Source organism: Phascolarctos cinereus, unplaced genomic scaffold (genome assembly GCF_003287225.1).
Source record: "Phascolarctos cinereus isolate Bilbo 61053 unplaced genomic scaffold, phaCin_HiC Scaffold_3;HRSCAF=262, whole genome shotgun sequence".
NCBI classification, from domain to species: Eukaryota; Metazoa; Chordata; class Mammalia; order Diprotodontia; family Phascolarctidae; genus Phascolarctos; species Phascolarctos cinereus.
The window spans coordinates 53,631,420-53,652,325 of record NW_027555736.1 but is presented as its reverse complement, the minus strand read 5'-3'; the positions used below and the strand labels follow the sequence as shown (position 1 = coordinate 53,652,325).

At 36.9% G+C, this 20,906-nt stretch overlaps 1 protein-coding gene across 9 annotated transcripts in view; it reads right to left on the bottom strand.

Annotated features, from left to right (window-relative positions):
* KAT6B (lysine acetyltransferase 6B) overlaps positions 1 to 20,906 on the bottom strand; it is a 223,576-nt gene that overhangs the window by 191,029 nt on the left and 11,641 nt on the right. For 8 of the 9 annotated variants that reach the window (XM_078150858.1, XM_078150857.1, XM_078150856.1 and 5 more), the window contains exons 2-3: positions 16,042 to 16,111; positions 12,019 to 12,894 (exon numbers count right to left, since the gene is read on the bottom strand). In XM_078150858.1, coding sequence (XP_078006984.1) covers positions 12,019 to 12,639 — 621 coding nt within the window. In that variant the 5' untranslated portion in view covers positions 12,640 to 12,894; positions 16,042 to 16,111. Of the gene's footprint in view, positions 1 to 12,018; positions 12,895 to 16,041; positions 16,112 to 20,906 lie in introns of those variants that run through there. The other variant, XM_078150859.1, reaches the window with a different exon arrangement.

Below are 20,906 nucleotides of genomic sequence, written 5' to 3'. Positions count from 1 at the left end.
TTAAAGGCTTCAAAACTCTCCCTTCTACCTGTTGTTTCCCCCATTCCAACGTAAGAGTAGAAGCGCAATTGTACTTGTATTCCCAGCACCTAGAAATGCCTGGCACATAACAAGCCCTCCTTTACTGGTTGTTGGTGCTTTTGCTAAAATTTCTAGAGCTACTATTTTAACACATACAAAATTACCTCACAAACACCACTTCACAGGAACATCATTAATTAAAAAAAAAATTCTGCTGTAGTAGTGAAAGAGCTGGCCACCCAACTCTCCTATATACTGGCTTTGCTGACCCTGCTGGTCTGCTTTGCTGGAAGCAGCTTCCTCCCCAGAAACATTCTAGATCAATAAAACCACATTGTGCAGACCAGTTGTTAATCATTGTCATCTATATGCAGACAACTCCTAGTTCTACGGTTGCATCCCTGGTCCCCTCTGTCCTAAGCTACAGTTGCACACCTCCAGTGACTTCCTGGATAACGTGAGCAGGATGTCCTATTGGCATCCCCAGACACATCATGTCCAAAACAGAATTCATCTTCCCACCTCTCTTCTGATTTTCCCTCTATCAAGGGTGCTACCATCCTGCAGTCACCCAGCTCATTTTACAGACAGGGAACTGAGGCAAACAGGGTTAAGTAACTAGCCAGTGTACGAGGCTGGATTTGAATTCAGGAAGGTGAGTCTTCTCACCAGGCCTGGTGCTCTATCCACTGTACTACCTAGCTGCTCACTCTACACTGCTGCCAAAGTGCTTTTCCTATAGCACAAGGCTGGCTATGTCATTCCCCTCAACGAACAGGATCAAAGATAAACTCCTCAGTTTGGCTTTTAAAGCCCTTCACAACCTAAGAGGAAGGGAGGGAGGGAATCCTTCAGGGTAGGGCCTATTTCACTTTCATCTTGGTATACCCAGTGCCTGAAACAAATGCTTAATAAATGCTTCTGGATTCATTAAGACTGCAGAACTGCTACTGATCGTGCATCGGTGGTCGTTCCCTTCCTGGAATTCTCTCACACCAATAAAATCATTGGTCTGGACCAAAAACACAAACCAACCAAAAAATCCCCAAACTCAAAACGGCACACACAGAAAGAACTAAAGCCCACTTGAATGATCTGTTAGAACACTGCCGTTAGTTCAATCACCGGGCATTAATCCAACACTAATTCAACAAGGGCCACCCTCTGCACAGCCCCCAAAGGTGTCCTACCCAAGGGCTCTCTCATCTGCTCTGTCCTACACAGGATTATAAAGGCATCACACAGAGTTTAAGCACCACTCTACCATCCTAGGCTTTTTTCCGTTCAGTCCTAAAGCCTTCTAAAATTTAGTCTTCTTACTCTTTCTTCACCCAGGGCTACCCCAACTGCTCAGCTGTCCTAGATTCCTGAGTCTTCGACTGCCAAGAGTTCTTGACTCTATTTAACTTCAAAATCCGCTACCCAGGTCCCAGTGATTCACAAGCCTTCACAACCTCCCCTGCTCCCTGTGCCTAGGGAAGCCCAATTCTGCTCTGACTACCAGCATCTTGGCCCCAGCTCTGCTCAGACTATCCTTTTACCTTTCCCAGGGCTACCCCGTACTGATAGCCACCCAACCTCCACCATTCAACTCAGTCCTGCCGTAAAGCAGCCAGAACTACCAGTCTAAACTCTCTCTGGGCTCCCTCATGCCTCTTTGAGTAGCTACCTCAGCTACTCCATCCATGAGCCACTCCTCATCCACATTCCAACACACCTCTCATTTACATGTCCTCATAATACACTCCACTAACACCCAATTCCAATGCCTCACTGTGCCATGGAGTCTTTGAAGATATGCCAATGGGGCCTCTGCTCATATAAGTCCACCAAGATAGAAAGGCTTGGAATAAGAGCCTAGGCAAACACAGCATATACCTGCTGTCCAAGGACAACCTCACTAAGTTTGAAGAGGCTTATCACCAGGTTTGCCAAAAGGAAATGGACTTTTCAGTCATAGCAACTCTCAAAGATCATCGATTAAACAGTAGAGGAGCCTCTCACATTGCTATAGGGATAGATCCTTTAAGTATTTTAAGTATCCTACATTTACTGCTCTCTGGAATGTCATTTCCTCTAAAGCTGTGTTTCCTTGGAGCCAACTGACAATGTTACACTGAGTATGTCTGTACTGCCAATGCCATTTTTTAGCCCTATAGTTGGTGAGGAAAGAAGTCACTAATCAGGGTATCCAAGAACAGCTGAGGGACTCCTTTCTGGCTACCTGAAATAATTTCAAGAAGTCAGTGCCAGAAACAGAACCTCAATCTCACGATTCCTAGACTAGTGTGGTCCCTACTCACACATGACTGACTTTTCTCCTTCTGAGAGAAAGGTTTCTAAAGAGCTAAAAATCTACATCAGAGGCACCAAAAAACTCAATGATCTTTGTGTCCTCTGTTCCTAAGTGATTATCTTCACACTTTAATCTGTTAATCCTACGTCATAGGCAGGGATATATGACCACTGCAAAGCAGGTCTAGAAAATTTTCACAAAGTCTGCTCATTGGGTAGCGTGTCTAGCTTTGCAATCCCTGGGACAAGCACCCTCATCTTCACCTCAGTCACCTTCTGCCCTGCAGACACCCCCCCCCGCCACTTTCCACCGTTTGATCTGAGAACTGTAATCAAATCATCCCTTTGGAAGGGGCTCATCAGTTGGCTAGCCTGTTGTTCCAATCTCCATCTTTGTGCCTTCCTAGATACTAACTCCCTTCCCCAGACACAGCTCCCTTATACACTATGTGTTGTCTCCACCAATAGAGTATAAGCTCTTTCATAGCAGAGATTGTCTCATTTTTATATGTGTATCCTCGGTGTTTAGCAGAGGACTTGGTACACAGTAAGTGTTTAATAAATGCTTTTCAATATGCTTAACACAAATGTATATGTAGAACCTATATCAGATTGTACACCGTCCTGGGTGGGTAGGAATAAGTGGGAGGGGGAGAAAATTTTAAACTCAAAATCTTATGGAAGTAAATGTTGAAAACTAAAAATAAATAAATTACTTAAAAAATGCTTTTCATTCCTTGATTCAAGTAACAGTTACTCTGGAAAAGATATTGGCAACTTCAAAGACCTGATTACACTCTGTGGTCATTCAATATTACTATATTCTCCTTCATAAACTGACTTTCTTCCCGTCAGAGTTCTCAATTTCCCAGGAATGTGCACTCTTAGAAAATACCAGGACCATAAACAGCTTTTCAGAAGAGAAGTATCCTTGTTTTGCTGACTAAAAGCACATTAGTAACCCATGTGTTTGTGGGTTTTTTTTTCTTCTCTCTCCTTCCCTTCCCTACAAAAGCCCAAAATGGCAAGCATTCCTCTGGGATTCTAGCAGTTAACACCAAGCTGACTTAAGGAGCTATACTTGGACTTTGTTCCTGTAATGGAAGTTTTGCTCTGCACCTGACTGGAAAATGGACTGGTTGGTCAATCCTTTCTCTCGACAAGTGTAAGCAGGGAGCAGCTCCCTGTCTTCTGCCACCAGCCCTGGTTTCTCTCATTTCACAAAATCCTCATTCTAGCCTTTTTAAAAAATTTCTCTACCCCTGGATACTGCATACTCTATCAGACTTGGCTTACATATTGGTCAATTTTACTGAATTGCTTTTTTCCTTCTTTCCTTTTTATTCTTTGTCATAAGGGCATGGCTCAGGCAGGAGGAATAGGCTTAGAAATGGAGGTAATGTAAAAATGAATGTTAATAAAATAAAATAAACCTTTTCTACCTCTGTCTATTGTCAAAGCAGGATTCTACCTACCACAGCAAGGAACAGTAAAGAAGGTACTCCACTGACTCTATCAATGCTACCCTTCCAATACTAAGCCCAAGCATCACAAACAATCCAACCTGGAGTCTGCTTCCTTAGGGCCTCTTTCTTGAAGCTTTTCTTCATCTTTGATCAATCAATAAGTATTTATATTAAGCAACTGCTATGTGCTATGCACAACAAATGAAAGTCTCTGTTTGTAAGGAGCTCACATGCTAAGGAGAGGGAGACAACAGCCTGTATGGGTTTACACAGAATAGAAAGAAGTCAAATACAAATTAGCTTAAGAGGGACTGAGGGCACTTGAAGTTGAGATCAGAAGAGGCTTCCTGAAGCAACTGGTTCTTTACATGTATCTTAAACAAAGAGAGGGATTCTATGAGACCGAGGTAAGGAAGAAGGGCGTAGCAGGCATGTGGGGGCAAAGGCACAGAGACCAGAAGGCCAGTTTGGCTGGATCACAGAGTACTGGTGAAAAAGTAATTCTCCAGTTACAGAAAGCTAGAAAGCTAGGCTCAGGTCAGGTTGTGAAGGGGTTTAAGAACTAAACCGAAGAATCAATGGAATATATAAGAGAAGGGAGTGATACAGACAAATTTATATTTCAGGAAAATCCCTTTGGCAGCAATTTAGAGGATGGAATAGAAGAGCGAGAGACTTGAGGCAGAACAACTAGAAGTCTGTTGCAACAGTCTAGGTGAGAGGTAATGGTAGTTGCGTGAGTATAAAGAAGTAGATTCGAGAGATGTGGTGGAGATAGAAAAAGCAAAACTTGGCAACTAAATGGATATAGGGGATGAGGGAGAATGAAGATGGTGGATCTGGGGGGAAGATAATAATTTTTCAGCAGCTTGGTGGCACAGTGAATGGAGTGCCAAGCCTGGAATCAAAGACTCTTCTTTCCTAAGTTCAAATCCAGCCTCAGACACTAACTGACAGTGTGACCCCGGGAAAGTCACTTCACCCCATTCCCTTATCTGTTAAACGAGCTGGAGGAGGGAATGGCAAACCACTTCAGTATCTTTGCCAAGAAAACCCCAAATGGGGTCACGAAGAGTCAGACACGACTGAATGACAACAACAAATAATGAGCTCTGTTTTGGATACACCGAGTTTGAGACATCTCCAGGACATCCAGTTGGAAATGCCTGATAAATAATTGTTGATGTGGAACTGAAATTCAGGGAAAATATTGAGAATGGATATGCAGAGCTAGAAGTCATCAGCATTGAGATGATATTGAAACCCACTGGAACTGATGAGGTCACCAAGAGAGGATAGAGAGAAAGGAGAAAGGGTCTAGGACAGAACCTTAGAAAACACTCACAGTTAAGCTGTTCTTCCTATTAAAGCTTGTTGGTTCAAGATAAGGAAAACTGCTATCATCATAAGTGACAGAGGGAAGTGTTTAAATTTAATGAGATACCTCCATTTTTCCATTTGAACTATAGAAAAACATAGACTTCCACTTGGCCACTTCTGCAAATTATACCCTTTTCCTTAAATCTATGTTTTTGCAGTACAAAATAGGCACAGGGGATTGGCAGGGGGAATGCAAATTCTACCTGCTTCAGAGGCAACAAGAACTAAAATAATCTTTCACATACTGTAATGGAATTCATTAATGGGACAGAGGGGCTAAAATGGGACTCTCGAAGAAAACCAGCTGCTATCACAAAATGGCTTTGTCTTACTACAGACAGGCAAAGTCCTAGCTAGGTTTCTATATATGCCTATGCTATTTCTTGTAAAAGTGAACTAATACAGGCAAAATCAACACCTATTAAGCAATTTAATTTGTTAAGCAAACTAAACTGAGGTTGGTTTATCAAAGATCAAAAAGTAAAACAAATTAGAAAAAGGACATATGAACAAAACTGGCTTTTGAAGTAAAACTAATGACTTCTAAATACTTGTTAGATTACTACAAATTTCTTGAAATTTATGTACACTACAGTATTGTTTTTATTTTCTCAAGAAATTTAAAGGGTGGTGTAAGAAAGGAAACCCATAACTGATTTTATGATTTTAGAGTCTCGTCCAATAATAATACTGAATATATCATGCAAGGAAATAAAAATGATAGCTTCTACTTTTCTGTAATGTAAGTTTTATTGATTTTTCAATATATTTTTTTAAAATAAACAAGCATTCTATACATGTACTTATTTTTAATTTAACTAATTTGATGAAATATGTCTTATTCTACTGATAGCATATAACAAGAAACAAATTTTAAAATCTGTAAGGGTGAAAGGAGTTGGGAATAGCAGGAGTGTCTTATTTGGAAAAGACAGAACAAGAGCAATAGAATTATCATACTAATTCAAATAAAAACATTTTCCTCATGCCATAACTAATTTATAATGTCACAACCAAATCACACAGTCAACTTGTGTTAACTTCAATTCAGAAGACGTATTTTATTTTTGTGTATTTAAAAACCTCAATAAATTTAAGAGCTAAAACATTTGAGAAGACCAGCATTTCAGATCCTGATTTGACTCTCACAAAATCTGTTGTGGAATTTGACTCTCACATCAAAAAAAATTAAAGCAAAAAAAAAATCATGAACTTTGCATTCAATTTAAATATCTGTGATTCAATTTACAAAAAAATCTGATACAAAAGACAACCAGATTTTCCAGTACATTAGAAACAATATACAAAGGGAAGATCATAAAAAGAATGCAGATGTAGATGCCAAGAAACATAAAGGTGTGCCACACACATATGTTTTGAAGGGAAAGGGTAAACAATGTCTTCCACTAAATGTATCAGTAGACTGCAAAGGAGCAAAAGTGTGAATGTTGTGGAAATGATCTAGAAGTCAAGCAAGCAGGCAGGCACAACCTCATTAACCACAGTACCTTCTAATATTTAACTCTAATATGGAAGAAAACACCATCTTTCTTAGGAAATCAAAGCACAGACTTGGATCTATTGCTTTATTCAAAATAGGCCTTTATACTGAATAAAAATTCCAGAGTGTCAAAATAAGTTGAAGAGTTACAAAGCTAAAAAGAATGGTTAACATACTTTTAACAGTTAAAATAAGATATGAGAAGCCTCCTTCATTAGAAGACTAAACATGCCCAATCTTGACAAAAGCTCAAGGGAGGAAAAAGTTGTTGTGACTCAGTGTGCAATAAAATAGTCATTCGCTCTTAATTTTAGCTATTTCTTAACCTGGTAACACTTAATAGTTGATACAGTCCAACCGCCTGCTTAAGAATGACTCAACTATATTTACTAGCTGTGTGACCCTGGGCAAGTCACTTAACGCCATTGCCAAACGCCCCCACCCCAAACAAAAGACTCTACTAGAACTACATGCACACAAGAGAATTCCTCATGTACCATTTTACATAAATTTTTAAGTTTATGTAATTATAGGAAAAATATGAACTAAACAGTTTTCCCCGAAGCAAAGAAAGTTAAGTATTTGATCTATCTTGCCTTTCACAATTTAACAGATTTCTGCAGACCTTCCTTTAGTCATTCAGCAGTTGACTTTTGCCAATTTGAAAATTCACATCATTCTGACTATTGTGTCTGGAGAACCTTTACAAAATAAAACTATATAGTTTTCCCTGCAATTTTCAACAGAGGTACTACAGACTTTTAAAGGTGTGGCACCTGCAATGCAAAAAAAAAACTAACGTAAAGGAAAACGGAAGTGTCTCAAGTCATCCAAGGACAACACTGAGTCTTTCAATCACTATCAAGTAAGAAATACACTTCTAGTAGGACACAACCCACAGCAGTCTAGGACAATGAACCCTGAGATTCAACCACGGGTGATGAGCCAAAGGACACTAGGCATATTAATAGACAATATGGACTCTAGGACAAGCATAATAATGAAGTAATAAGAATAAAGAAAATATTGGCCTAATACATCTGAAGTAGCCCAAAGTCAGGTGATTTTCTTGTCAGTTTCTTCTAAGCCATATTCTCTTCTGCTCTCCTCTTTTATCTATTCTCCTCATCAACCTCATATCTCCTTTACTACTATTTCCCACTCTTAAAATCTTCACAATGTCTGAAGGCTGTTTAAGAAACAAATACTTAAACTCCTTATACAGTCTTCTCATCCTTTTAGAGAAAGGCATTTGGAGGGGGAGGAAGGAATCACTACTTGGATATTATTTATTACCATATATGTGGTATAAAAGTACTATTTATTGTATGGTAAAGAACCAGGAAAATCTAGATTCCAATCTTGCCTCTGATACTTTACTAGCTAAACAAACAGAGGGAAGTCATTTAAGCACGCCCACAGCCTTGATTTCCTTACCTGCAAAATGAGAATAAAAATACTCGTAATATCTACCTTGAAAAGTCACTGTAAGGTTCAAAAGGGTTCATGTATATAATCCACTCTGCAAACCTTTTAGGAGCATAAAAATGACAGCTATTATTTTTATCATTCCTTTTCAACTACCGGAGTCTTGAATGGGAATTTTCGTGTTGAGAGTAACACTGGAAAATACACCAAAATTTGCAGATGAGAAATTTTAACAAGATATCCTTAATGAGGTAAAATATACAAGAGTCCTTTATAACAAAACGACATGGATTCTGCACAATTCCAGAAATTACAGTGATATTAGCCCCTCTCTAATCAATTTTTCCCCCAAAGTCTTCAGTACTCAAGTTTACTTGAATTCTACAATCTCAAGAAATACAAAATCACATTAAGTCCCTCTCCTTTAGGAGTTCCCTTAATAAGCCAAGATTATATAGTAAGGAGTCAATGAGTTTACTACCTAAGTTCAACTCTAAAGCACAAGATTTGCTATCATATTTTTAGAGATTCAAGGACTTTTGTCTGTTTTAGCTTGCACTGTGTATCACCTAATCCAATGATGCACAAAAATGATAATGCTGTTATACCTAACTGGTCACAGATTTATTCCTTTTCCTACTGGTTTCCTGCTTTAGCTCACTGCAGCCATGAAGTTTAAAACTTAATAAGTACCACGTGAGACTCATAGGTAAAGAGAGAGCGCTTCTAGCCCTCTGAGTCAGGCACTGTGAAAAAATCTGACTTCAACAAATAATTCAGCAAATACTTATTAAGCATTCTAAGAGTGGAAGTGACAACCAAAAATGAAACTCCCTGCCCTCTAAGAGTTAAGTTCTACTGCAAAAAACATACTTTTGTCCTTCAACGAAAAGTTTTATCTATCAAACAAATTAAAAGAAATCATTGGACAAGCCTAGCTGGGGAATTGGCTTCATGGAAAGACAACTGGCTGCTAGAATGAGCTGGGAGAAGGTCTCTCAGTGTACAAGAGGGTCTTGTACCCATGGGGCCCTCTGTTCCTTCATGTGTCCCAATAACTTTACTACTATATAATGCAGATTCAAGACTTTATGGACCCAATCATTCTTCCACCGGTATTTCTAGCACCTCAGCCATCATCACAACCTAACTACAAAGTACACACTACACTGCTCTTAAAGAAAGACAGTCCTCTCAAACTGCCACCTTGATGACAATGAAAAATAAGCAATAGTGACACAAAGTATAATCAAATAACTAGTATGTCAGAGTTTTGATATGTGAGCAAGAAAGTATTTCCTATGATACCAAAATATTTACTTGGGACACCAGATAAAATTTATAGTATTTATTTGCATAATGCTTAAATACTTATCACTCATTATCCAGAGATAATAGGTTACACAAACTGCTTTAACAAAGGGAAGAAGCACAAGCAGGAGAATAATATATACAATGACCACAATAAAGTAAAAGAGAGCAGAATTCAGATATAATTAAAATATCTACATTGGTTGTATATGACTAATATTAAAACACTCTTCCTCTTTGGGGTTAAGAAATATTAAACTTTAAGTGTAAATAATTACATGTTCTTAAAGTCATAATTGTGCTTTCAGTTTTGCTCCACTGATTTTTTTTTAAAAGAGAAGGCACTACTGAGGGGAAGGGAGTAGTATAGCAGGAAGTGAATGTGGTACTGAAACAAAATGTATCAATAAAACTTTTAACTAGATCAGGAAAAAAAATTTTAAACAAACTCTCCTGGTAAAATACCACAAAAGAGGAAGCAGCTAAAGTGACTTTATTAGATTTCAACAATTCATTTGTCCATTATTAAGTTGTAAAAAAAAAAACAAAACCTAGATCCTTGTTAACATTTATTAATTCAAATTCTCAAATTTCAGTTAACCAGAGAGCAAAATTACAGAACACACTTCCCAATTAGCATTGTTATTATGTAGTAATAGTAACTAGACTATTTTAAGAGAAGTAATAATTGCAAGTGAAGAATATATTACTTAACTTTAGGATTAATTTTAGGATTTAAAGCATTACAGGATTAGAGATTTAGAGCTAAATCAGAGGTCATCTACCTAGTTTAACATCTTAATTTTAGAGATTAAGAAGCTGAGGGCCAGGGAAATGAAGGAATTTACCCAAGGTCACACAGACAGGAAGCAGCAAACAGCACTCAAATCCAGGCCCCTTGACGTGAAAGCCAGTATTCTTTCCATTGAACACTACTACTAGCAGGCGTACACATCTCACCATGAATTCTCCTTTGGACTAAAGGCACTAGTGCAGTTGCTGAATGGAGACATGCATGACAAGCATGGCAATAAAGAATAATTAAGGTTAAGGAGAAAAATGATAACAGGGCTATGTGAAAGTTGTGCTGGCTCCAATCTCGGCTCCATATTAAGTGATTCTCAATGGGAGCAAACAGTCATGTGGGCAATCAATAATAAAGAAACTTATGATGGAATTACTTGACCTCCCATTCCCCCTAAAAAACAAAATTTAATTTAATTCTTGTTCATTAACTTTAAAACGCTGAAATATGTAAGGATGGAAGGCATGATTTCAAGACCTATAAACAAGCCAGCCATCCAGTCAGTAAATAAACATTTTAAGAGCTCACTATGTGCCAGGGAAGGAATCTTTTTGGATTCCCTTAGAGAATTTCCTCATGGTATGCTTCTTTCTCTTTTATAAAAACATAATTGGTATGGTAAAGGGGAGTTCTATGTGTGAAACATTCTAGGAGCTATAACTTCAGGGCATTATTATTTTAGTAATTTCTAAGAACTGCCCTATGATTTACCTTGCTACTAGAAATAGCACAAGATATATAAAATCCACAAATAAAAACTTTATATTGCTAATAGTCTCCAATTATTTCTTAATCTTAAAAAAAAAAGAATTTCTTTCCAACTTCTGCCTATCTCCTGCAAACAGCGGTTCTAAAGATAGACAACAGGATGAGGAGGGGAAGCCAAGTGTCCTAGGACAGTCCACAATTTGGAACAATGCTACCTGAATGTGGATTTCTACTTTACTTTGGCTGTTGGTGGCTATGTCAGCACTTTCAACAGCAAGTTTCAAAGAAAATCCCCACAGAACCAATGGAAAAACCTGAATTTCTGGCATCAAGTTACAGGGATTCTACCATGAATACATGTTATCACTACAGCATGGAGAAAGCCTAGACAATTCCCAGAGATTTGATTTGGAGCAAGTTCTTAAACTTTCTTGTGTCATGGACTCCTCTGACAATCTAGTGAAACCGTACGGACTCATTCTCTGAAAAATGTTTGTAATCGTATAAAACAAAAATACAGAGGACTAAAAGTGAAACTAATTCTATTGAAATGCAGTCAAAGTATTAAAAAAGCAAGTTCACAAACCCCAGTTTAAAAACCTCTGACTCTTAAACATATGAAAAGATACAACATGACAGACAGCGAACAGTTATAAATTTGTTCCAATGAGGAAAGGACAAAAATAAACATAGATTTAAATGGAGACAGAAGGATTTAGGTAAGGGTTTTTTTTTAGCTACTTAGTGAAGTATCTAAGAATTCTACTAGAATAAAAACTGTACAGAATCTGCTTCTGTAATTATAAAAGAAAAAGAAGAAAAGGATCTCTCTTGGATGTTCAGAATGTTGTCCACCCTGAATGATCTCTCACAATGCCCACCATCCCACAAATATACACACTAAAAATCATGTGAAATATCCTTCTATTTAAAATATAATTCAAATAATTTAGTTCAATTTTATCAACCAACAAGTTTTAGAATAAAAAAACTATCAAAAAAAGAAAGAAAAACAAATGAATTATCAAACTCATCATTTCCTTTTTCTCAATTAAAACTAAACAAACTGCAGTACCTGTCTTTATCGTTCTTTCTACACTTACCTGGTCTTTCTCATGGGGTAGAAGGCTGACAGGAGGAAGGGAAGATGGAAAAGTGTTGGAATACTTTGGAGCTCCACTGCCTTCTAAACTACCATAATTCACCCTATACTGAGGCCCGTCTTTCAGTAGCCTCCCATTGTTCACAGCGCGTTTGGCCCCCAAGCGTAACCGCTGCTGAAAGGCAGCGTTGTTGGCGGTGCTTGCTAAGTCGCTCTGACTTCTAAGATATTTTTCTATGTTCTTCAGGGAGGAGCCATTCGGTTCTTGAAGCCCTTCGATTGCTCTCTTTAAGAGTCTATTCCAGTCCACGTTGCGGAGATCGTTGCATGACCCCCTAGACCCCTTGGCGGATTTAGGAAAAGTGCCTGGTTTAGCGGATGAAAAACGTCCAGGATTGTCAGGGTCCTTGTAGGAAGCAAGGCCTTTGTTGGTGACTTTGAGAACAGAGCCATCCTGAACGCTCAGTTCTAGCTGCTCAGAGACAGTCTTCTTATCCAGGCCATGGGATGCCGATACCGCATGGCAGATTCTTTCCTCAGACGGCCTCTGCTTTTGTTTTTTGACTTTCTGTATTGCTTCAAGAATCCACTCTGTGTAAAGTGGGTTTGCAAGTTTTACCATGGTTGACAAATGCTTTCTTCCAGCCAAGAGTTACCCATAGAGGTTCTTAAATTTTTAACAATACTTGCAAATGTAGGTATCATTTACCACCAAAAGACTGACAGGATTCCAAGCACTGAGAAGCAACATCTTACAAACATCCCTCCTTAGAGATTCAAAAGGTCATGAATAGGCAATGCGAAAATTCTTCTTCCTCTTCGCCAAATGGAAAAACTGGATTCAAGTCAGTAACATTTTTAATCAGGAAAGCAAGACCTTAAAAGGCAAAAAAGAAAATTATTTCAATAAAGCATAAATTAAAAGAAAAGCAAACACTTCACCTTTCCAGGTGTCAGTTTCTTCATTTATAAAATGGAGGGTATAGACTAGATGATCTCTAAGGTTGGTTAAAGCTCTAAACGTACAATCCTATGAAATATAGTGTCAGAAACACCAACATGACTATTTTTATAACTATTAAGGAATACTCCACCTCCCCAGCAAAATAACCACTGCTGTGATCCTAATTGTATATTGTATACATTGGTTTACAATGTATACAATATATAATGTGTATTATTGTATATATATAGTAATATATAGTATATTACAATATATTTGTAATATCTCAATTTGTATATCTCAAAACATATAGATACATAGATAATAATAAACATGTTATCTTTAACAACATAGAAGTGATTCAATTTAAAAAATCTTCAGGCAACTGCTATGTGCAGGTCATTGTTTTAGAGAACAAAAGTTGACATAAGACCTCGTCCCTTCCCTTGAGGAGCTTATAATGTAGTAAGACGGCTGTGACACATCTATAAAAATAACCATAACTCCAGTTGTAGTTGATAGCAACCTCGAATCCTTATGTTAACACAAAGTCTTATTGACATGGGTTTATATATTTATACTTCTAGTTCACATGTTGAAAAATCAGGCTTATTGTTGAGAATAATAAACAACCTAAATTATTTATCACTTTGAGGTAACTGAGTGTTCTGGTTAATTTCATTTCCTGGTTAACTACACTAAGCCATTTTTTGGTAAAATTGCTCAGGGCAAACAAGGATACCAGAGGTCAATTTTGCTTTTACTTACCTCCATAATACTCATGTGTGTTAATACTCTCAGAAACATCATTAAGTGTTGATCCAGTTAGCAAACTATCAATAATCATGTCAATATACTTTGAAAGAGGCCTTATAAAAATAAAGAGATAAAATTATCTCTGGTGGCTTTAATGAAACAGGAAAAAACAATCTGTCTTCAAAACTTTACTCAGCTAGAAAGTTCAAAGCTTCAAACACTTCAAAATCAAAGTGTGATCAGAAGTTAGAGGTGATCTCAAAATACACTCAATCAACTGGAAAATACTTGTTAAAGAAATCAGCTTTAAACGGTGAGAAAAAATGTGTATCTGAAGTTCTCTATACCTCTCAACTATTAGAATAAATCAAAACTAAAATCTGAATTGTTTTTCTTTAAATTTATAGAACTTTGGCATTGGAAGGGTCACAGGAAGTTACCTAGTTCAATCTACTACCCAATAAACAAATCTCTTCCATCTCTGTCCTTGACAAAAGGTCATGAAACCAATGTTGAACACTTCCAATGACAGAGAGCTCACTACTTTGTGAAGCAGCTCATTCTAACTGTGAGAAAATTCTGTCAGCACTGCAACTGTTAAACCTAAAGCAAGGTGTGAAAATTGTACCTCCTGCGTGTTACTATCTACCAAAGACTCTGTGCCTTCACTGTAACAAATGAGACTAAACTTGTCACAAAATAAATACGGACACGCTAGAGAAAGAGGAATTGTCTAATATTAAAATACATGCATTTACAAAGCATACATCTTAAAATATCCGATGATGCTACGCTCTTAGGTGACTATATCTGTTTTGCCTACACCTAATCTAGGCTCTGCTGATGACTCTAAAATCCTTTCCTAATGTAAAAAGCTGTCACCACACAACCACTGGTCATTAATATTAATTAGCTCTGACCTCTGAGTCAGTAAAAAATAAGAATATTCACTTTTTTCACATGACTGACTTTCAAAAATCTGAAGACATTTCTCGCAGCCACCTCCCCTCGTCCCAAGTCTTTTCTCCTCTGGGTTCAACAGCTCCATTTTCTTCAGTGACCTCCCCCATATTACATCATATGACTTCCTTCTTCTTAGGGAACTCAAGTTCTGTTAATCCCCCTTTCAAAACATGGTACCTGGAGCTCAACACAATAGTCCAAATGACCTCACCACTACAACTGAACTATTACTTCCCTCGACTGAACCAGTGAAAATATTTCTATTAATGCACATTAAATTTTGTTTTGTTTTGTTTAGGCAGAATGGTCATAGTATTAGTTCATAATGAATTTGTGGCCAATAAAAGCCCTAGGTATCTTTACATGAATTATTAATACAAGTATCCATCCCCTATATTTGTACAATTGATTTTTAAAATATTAACATAGCCTTTATATTTATCCCTGTAAAATTTCATCCCTGTAAAATTTCACTCTGATAATTAAGTCCCTTTATCCTAACCTGTTGAGATTATACTACATCTTGATTCTATCAAACATATTAAGTATTCTTTATACTTTTGCATCTCATCTGAAGATATAAAACCTTTCTTATGTTTGTATCCCAGTTTTTGATAAATATTAGGCTTGAATTTATTTTGTTTAGTAATAAATTTTTCAACCATTATAATGTGCATGTTACAAATACATATATGGAGCATCACATACAAATTGTTCTCATATTATCAATAGTCTATAATAGAAAGCTAGCTAAACTTTCCAATGTAGAGTGATTTAGGCAAAAATGTAATCAAAAATTTAACAGCATCCTACTAATTATTTCATCTTTCATCACATATTCTGCATAAATCACAAATAACTTTATTTGATTGTATAAAATAGAACTTCTAGGAAATGGGGATACGCTTACCAAAAACAGCATCTTAATGTCAAAACACATTAAAAAGTGGTTTGGAGCATATGAATTTTGATATTCTGATCACATGAAAAATGAAAATATAATGAAATAAGAAGGCAATCGGTTAATTGGTGAACTCCCATAAATGTATCCTCACAAACAAAACATCAAATTTTAAATTTTAAAATGTTTTTTGTAGTCTAAATTAAAATAATTCCTCATGTTAACTACTAATAAGTCTAACTAGGACTCACAATTATATCTTTACAAAGAAATAGTAAAAATGTGAAAATGTTTATTATGAATGCATATGTAGAGCCTCTATGAGATAGCATGATGTCTTGGGGAGGGGGGAAGAGACGGAGGGGGAGAAAATTTACAATTCAAAATCTTATGCAAGTGAATGTTGAAAACTAAAAATTAATCAATTAAATTTTTTTAAAAAAGAGTAAAGAGAGATTTACCAGATGCAGCGAAACTCAAAGTACAGTAGCTTGTAGTAAAGCAGAAGACTCTTCAGTTCTTCAGACAAATCTGCCCAAAGGGAAAAAAAAGTAAACTTTAATTTGGCATAAAAATATACCAATAAAACTTAGCAAATGTCTATTATCATCCACAAGTATACATAGAAAACAATAGTCATAAGCACCTGTTAGTACATTATTCATTTATTTCAGGCTTCTATGGCCCATTTACTAAATTAAGGATTTCAGAAAGTAAGTAGAATACTCAAAAGACATCTAAACAAATCATTTTCTCTGCTTTTCTATATACTTGCTCCTATCCCTGATATCCTCTTGGGGGGCGGGGGAAAGAACAGATACAACTGGATAACAGTGGTCAGCATTAAAAGATAGGAATGAGGAAGAAGAAAGGTCATCAGCAAAACTTTAATTTTTATTCAAGATGCTTTATTTTAAACGCATGTAGTGCTTTCACCAGAGAAAGTCAAGGAGTTTTGACAAATAATGTGATCATTAATTTTCAAGTAGCTTCCTTTATTTTGCCCCATATAAAATACATGGTCCCAAAGGCTGCCTATACTCAAGCATTTATTATGCCATAAAAATAAGCCATAGCATTTTAATCTAAGAAAAGTGCACATTAATCTTTCATTCAAAACTACAGGTGTTTATAAATAAGCCATATTTACACTGGTCACATTTCGGTAAAAAGTGACAGTTTTCTCAAAAGTATTAAGCAAATGAAATGATTATTGCAAACTGCATTTTGATCCTGTATAAAACCACCAAGCAACCCTAACACACTCACACACACACACACACACACACACACACACACACACTCTCTCTCTCTCTCTCTCTCTCTCTCTCTCTCTCTCTCTCTCTGTCTCTCTGTCTCTCAATTTAATCTCAAAATTAGCTCTCATCTGACACCAACCAGCAGAGTTAATTAGGCAGGAGCAGATGTAACTCGGCAGCTCTCTGCTACTGGTGGAATCACTGTATTAAAAACATAAATAGGAGAAAGAAAAATCATCTCTAAACAACTTCCGATTATGCGAGTGTTTATTAGCCACATTGTGTGACCAATTTTTAATCTCAGGCAAGTTTTTTAATGCAATACAACGTACTCCTGGATTCCCTTCCACCATCATTAGGTGGTTTATGATTAGGAAATATAACACAAACTAATTTTAATGTTAGCCCAAGCAACGTATAAGATGGAAAAGTGAAGTAAAAACGAGGCATAGAATACAAAATAGCAAATAGATGAAATTTAGTGTTTTTTTTTCTTTTTAGTATTATCCATTCATCTTATTCCCTTTAGAATATTGAGAATTTACAATATGTTTCACCTAAGGCTCAAAATGTTTACAGAATAAAAATATCACTTTGAATCACTTAATTAAAAAGTATTTTTCAGAACCTTCTACCTGTCAGGAGCTGTGCTTATGTGGGGACTGAAACAGAAAGGTGATGAAATAGTTCCTAACTTCAAGGAGCTCACATTCTAATGGAAATACACGTAAGCATTTCTACACACAGAAAAAATACAAGGTAGTTTGGGAGGGAGGGCACTACTAGTTCAGGCAGAAGTTGCTAACCTGGGGTCCGTGAACTTTTCTTAAAAAATATTCTGATAACTATATTCCAATGTAGCTGGCTTTATTTGTAATCCTACATATTTAAAAACGTCATGCTCAGAAGGGATTCATAGTTTTCACCGGTCTGCCAGAGAGGTCCATGGCCAAGAAAAAAAAAAAAGATTATGAATCCCTGAGCTAAGGGGATGATAAAGGCTTGATACAGAAAAGGAACCCTTCCTCAAAGGAAGCCAGGGATTCCAAGAGGCACAGGTGGGGGATGGGGGGACAGCCAGGGCAAAAGAACGGGGGGCAGCAAGCAGAGCGTGTGTGGGAAATAGAAAGAAGGCTAGAGTGTGTTGAAGGGGAGAAAAATGTAAGAAGACTTGAAAGGCAGGAAGGGGACAGATTGTGAAGAGCTTCAAATGCCAAATATCTGATCCTACAGGTAACAGGGAGCCACTGGAGTTTAGGAGTAGGGGTGGGACACAATCAGCCCTGCATTCTATGGAGATCCTTCTGGCATCTGTGGGAAGGGTGGAATGGAGTAGGGAGGAACTTGGGGCAAGGAGATTAAAGAGGAAGTGACTTCAACAGACCAAGCAAAGGGGGGAAACAAAGGCCTGAATTCTACAGTTTTCTCTAAAATGAACTTTTTCAATATTAAGGATGACAATGAGATGACAACACTTTCAAAACTCAGGGTTAAAAAAAACCCAAATCACACACTCTTTGCATTTTCCAATTCTAGGTCTTGCATTTTAAAATTTTTTTAGCATGTTAACTTAAAACTTGGACCACAAGAGCATCAAAGATGAACAGAGCATTCAGATTAATTTTGTGGATTTGTAACAAGCCAAAATTAATTGTATTGCTTTATGAGATTTTAAAGAAACCCTGTGAGAAGCAAAAAAAAAAGCCCCTAATTTTGCTAATTTTTTATTTTAAAATGATATCAATAATTATGTGCTTGTAGGTGATTTTTTTCATGGTTCTAATAATCACTATTTACATCATTTTAATAAATTATTCTAAATAGTTCTGTAGAAATACTTGGTCTAACACTAAGCTTTCAGCATGCTAAGTCTTTGCATAATCATTAACAATATTCTCAGCAGAAAAGTTCCCCTTAGAAGAAGCTAGCCATAAATTCTACAGGGGATCTCCCTAAGTTTCTACTGAAAGTATTACATCATGTCAACTTTTTTTAACTTCAGAGTCATGAGAATATGGTTCCACAAAAACAGTGGCAAAGAAGACTAAAATCCATTCAGAAAGAGGCTGTTCTTTTCTTATTCTGAGTTTTAATTTCCAGATATTGTTTCATTTTCACTGGTATCTCTAGCACCTCTTACATCGCCTGGCACACTGTACATGCTTAGGGAGTGCTTGCTTTGTTGTTCAGTTGCTTTTCTTTGTGACCCCATTTTGGGGTTTCTTGGCAAAGACACTGCAGTGATTTGCCATTTCCTTCAACAACTCATTTACAGATGAGGGAACTGAGGCAAAGAGGGTTAAGTGACTAGGCCAGGATCACATAGCTTACTAAGTGTCTTGAGGCCAGATACGAACTAAGAGAAGTCTTCCTCCTTCCATGTCCGGCACTCTATCCACTGCACCATATAGCTGCCCCTCTCCGCCTCCCCGAGTGCATACTAATAGAGAATTATTTTTTTACTTTTATTTTATATTCACTTGGCCTTTCAAAGTTTGTTATAAGGCCAAGTGAGGACTGACAAAACCTTATCACAACATCTTTCCAATTTCAGAGAAGCTTCCGAAGGGAAGGTCCCATCTTCCTTTTTCAGTCCCCCTGGTACAAGGCTCTGTACACAATTAGATGCTTGTTGGCAGACATAAAAAACTACCTGAATAGTGAACCAATTAACTTTCATATCCTCCCTTACAAGCTACTTCCCCTTAAAGACTTCTGGTCTTAAAAGGTCAGAGAAGTAAATTAGAAGATACTGATCAACCAATAAGCATTTCTTGAGCTCCTTCTTAGTGGGAGATATAAAACCAAGAAATAGTCTGTCCTCAAGAAGTCTGCCATCTGAGGAGACAAAAAGCAAAAAGATACATGAAACAACTAGACGAGAACTAAGCCTGGAGATGGGAGAGGGGAGTAAGACCTGTAGAAGGTAAGTAAGAAGCAATCTCCAGACCCCCTTCATTTTCTAAATCACAACTACTCCAGCACCTTATAGGAAGTATAACACTTTCTACACTGAGGGCTAATAAAGTTACGAATTGTTTGAGAAGATTTGCAGAATAAATCAAGAAAGTAAATGGAACTAAAATTAGATACTTTGGTTACTCGTGTATTTTATTGATAGAAAATAAGACCTTATCATTCTTTAAAAAATTATTTATGAATTTAAATTATCTATTTTGTCCCCCTTTACTTTGGATGATTAAGAATTAATGGTAAGACAACATTTAAATGTCAATCACATTATAAAATTTCACAACTGGCTAATGATTCCTTCAATTATTTTAGCATTTTAAATATGGCATTATTAATAACTTTGAAAAGTTGTCTTGGCGACATCCTTGTCATTTTAAAAGCCTCATCTTTTATCTACTTAAATCATTTTACATTATTGTATGTAATTTTATGTATCAATTTTTACTTTTATGTGAATTGAAATTAATAGTTCAAACACACAAAGTAATGTCTATCTTAACATAGCGATGCTGATTGTAATAGCAAATAGTCTTGGTAACAATCTATTAAAATAACCCATGAGGTTTCCAGTTAAACATAGAATGTAAAAACAAAATTTTTTTTCTAATATTTCCATTAAGGTAAGTGATAGGATGAGGAAACAAGATGTTTTTTTTACTCTAGAGTACTGTGTTCCAAATTATTTTAAAAAAAAAGGCCAAGAATGGTTTTTAATCTCTCCTTACCACTGGCTCCTTCCCTACTGCTTGTAAACATCTTCCATCCTTATAAAACCTTCACCTGACTCTCTGAATTCCTCAAACTACAATCCTATGTCACAAACTCATGCCATTTCCTCCCTTCTCACATTTCAGCTCCTTGCATCCTGGCTCCCAACTGCCTCACTCAACTGAAACTGCTCTGCCTAAATGCCACCAGTGACCTCTTAATTGCCAAATGCAATTAATGTCTTTTCTCAATATTCCTCCTCATGGACTCCTCTGCAACATGTGACATTGCTGACCCACTTCTATCTCATCCCTGGGTTTTCAAGATACTTCTGGTTCTCTTCCCAGTCTGGCTGCTCTTGCTCAGCTCCCTTTCCTGCATATTCC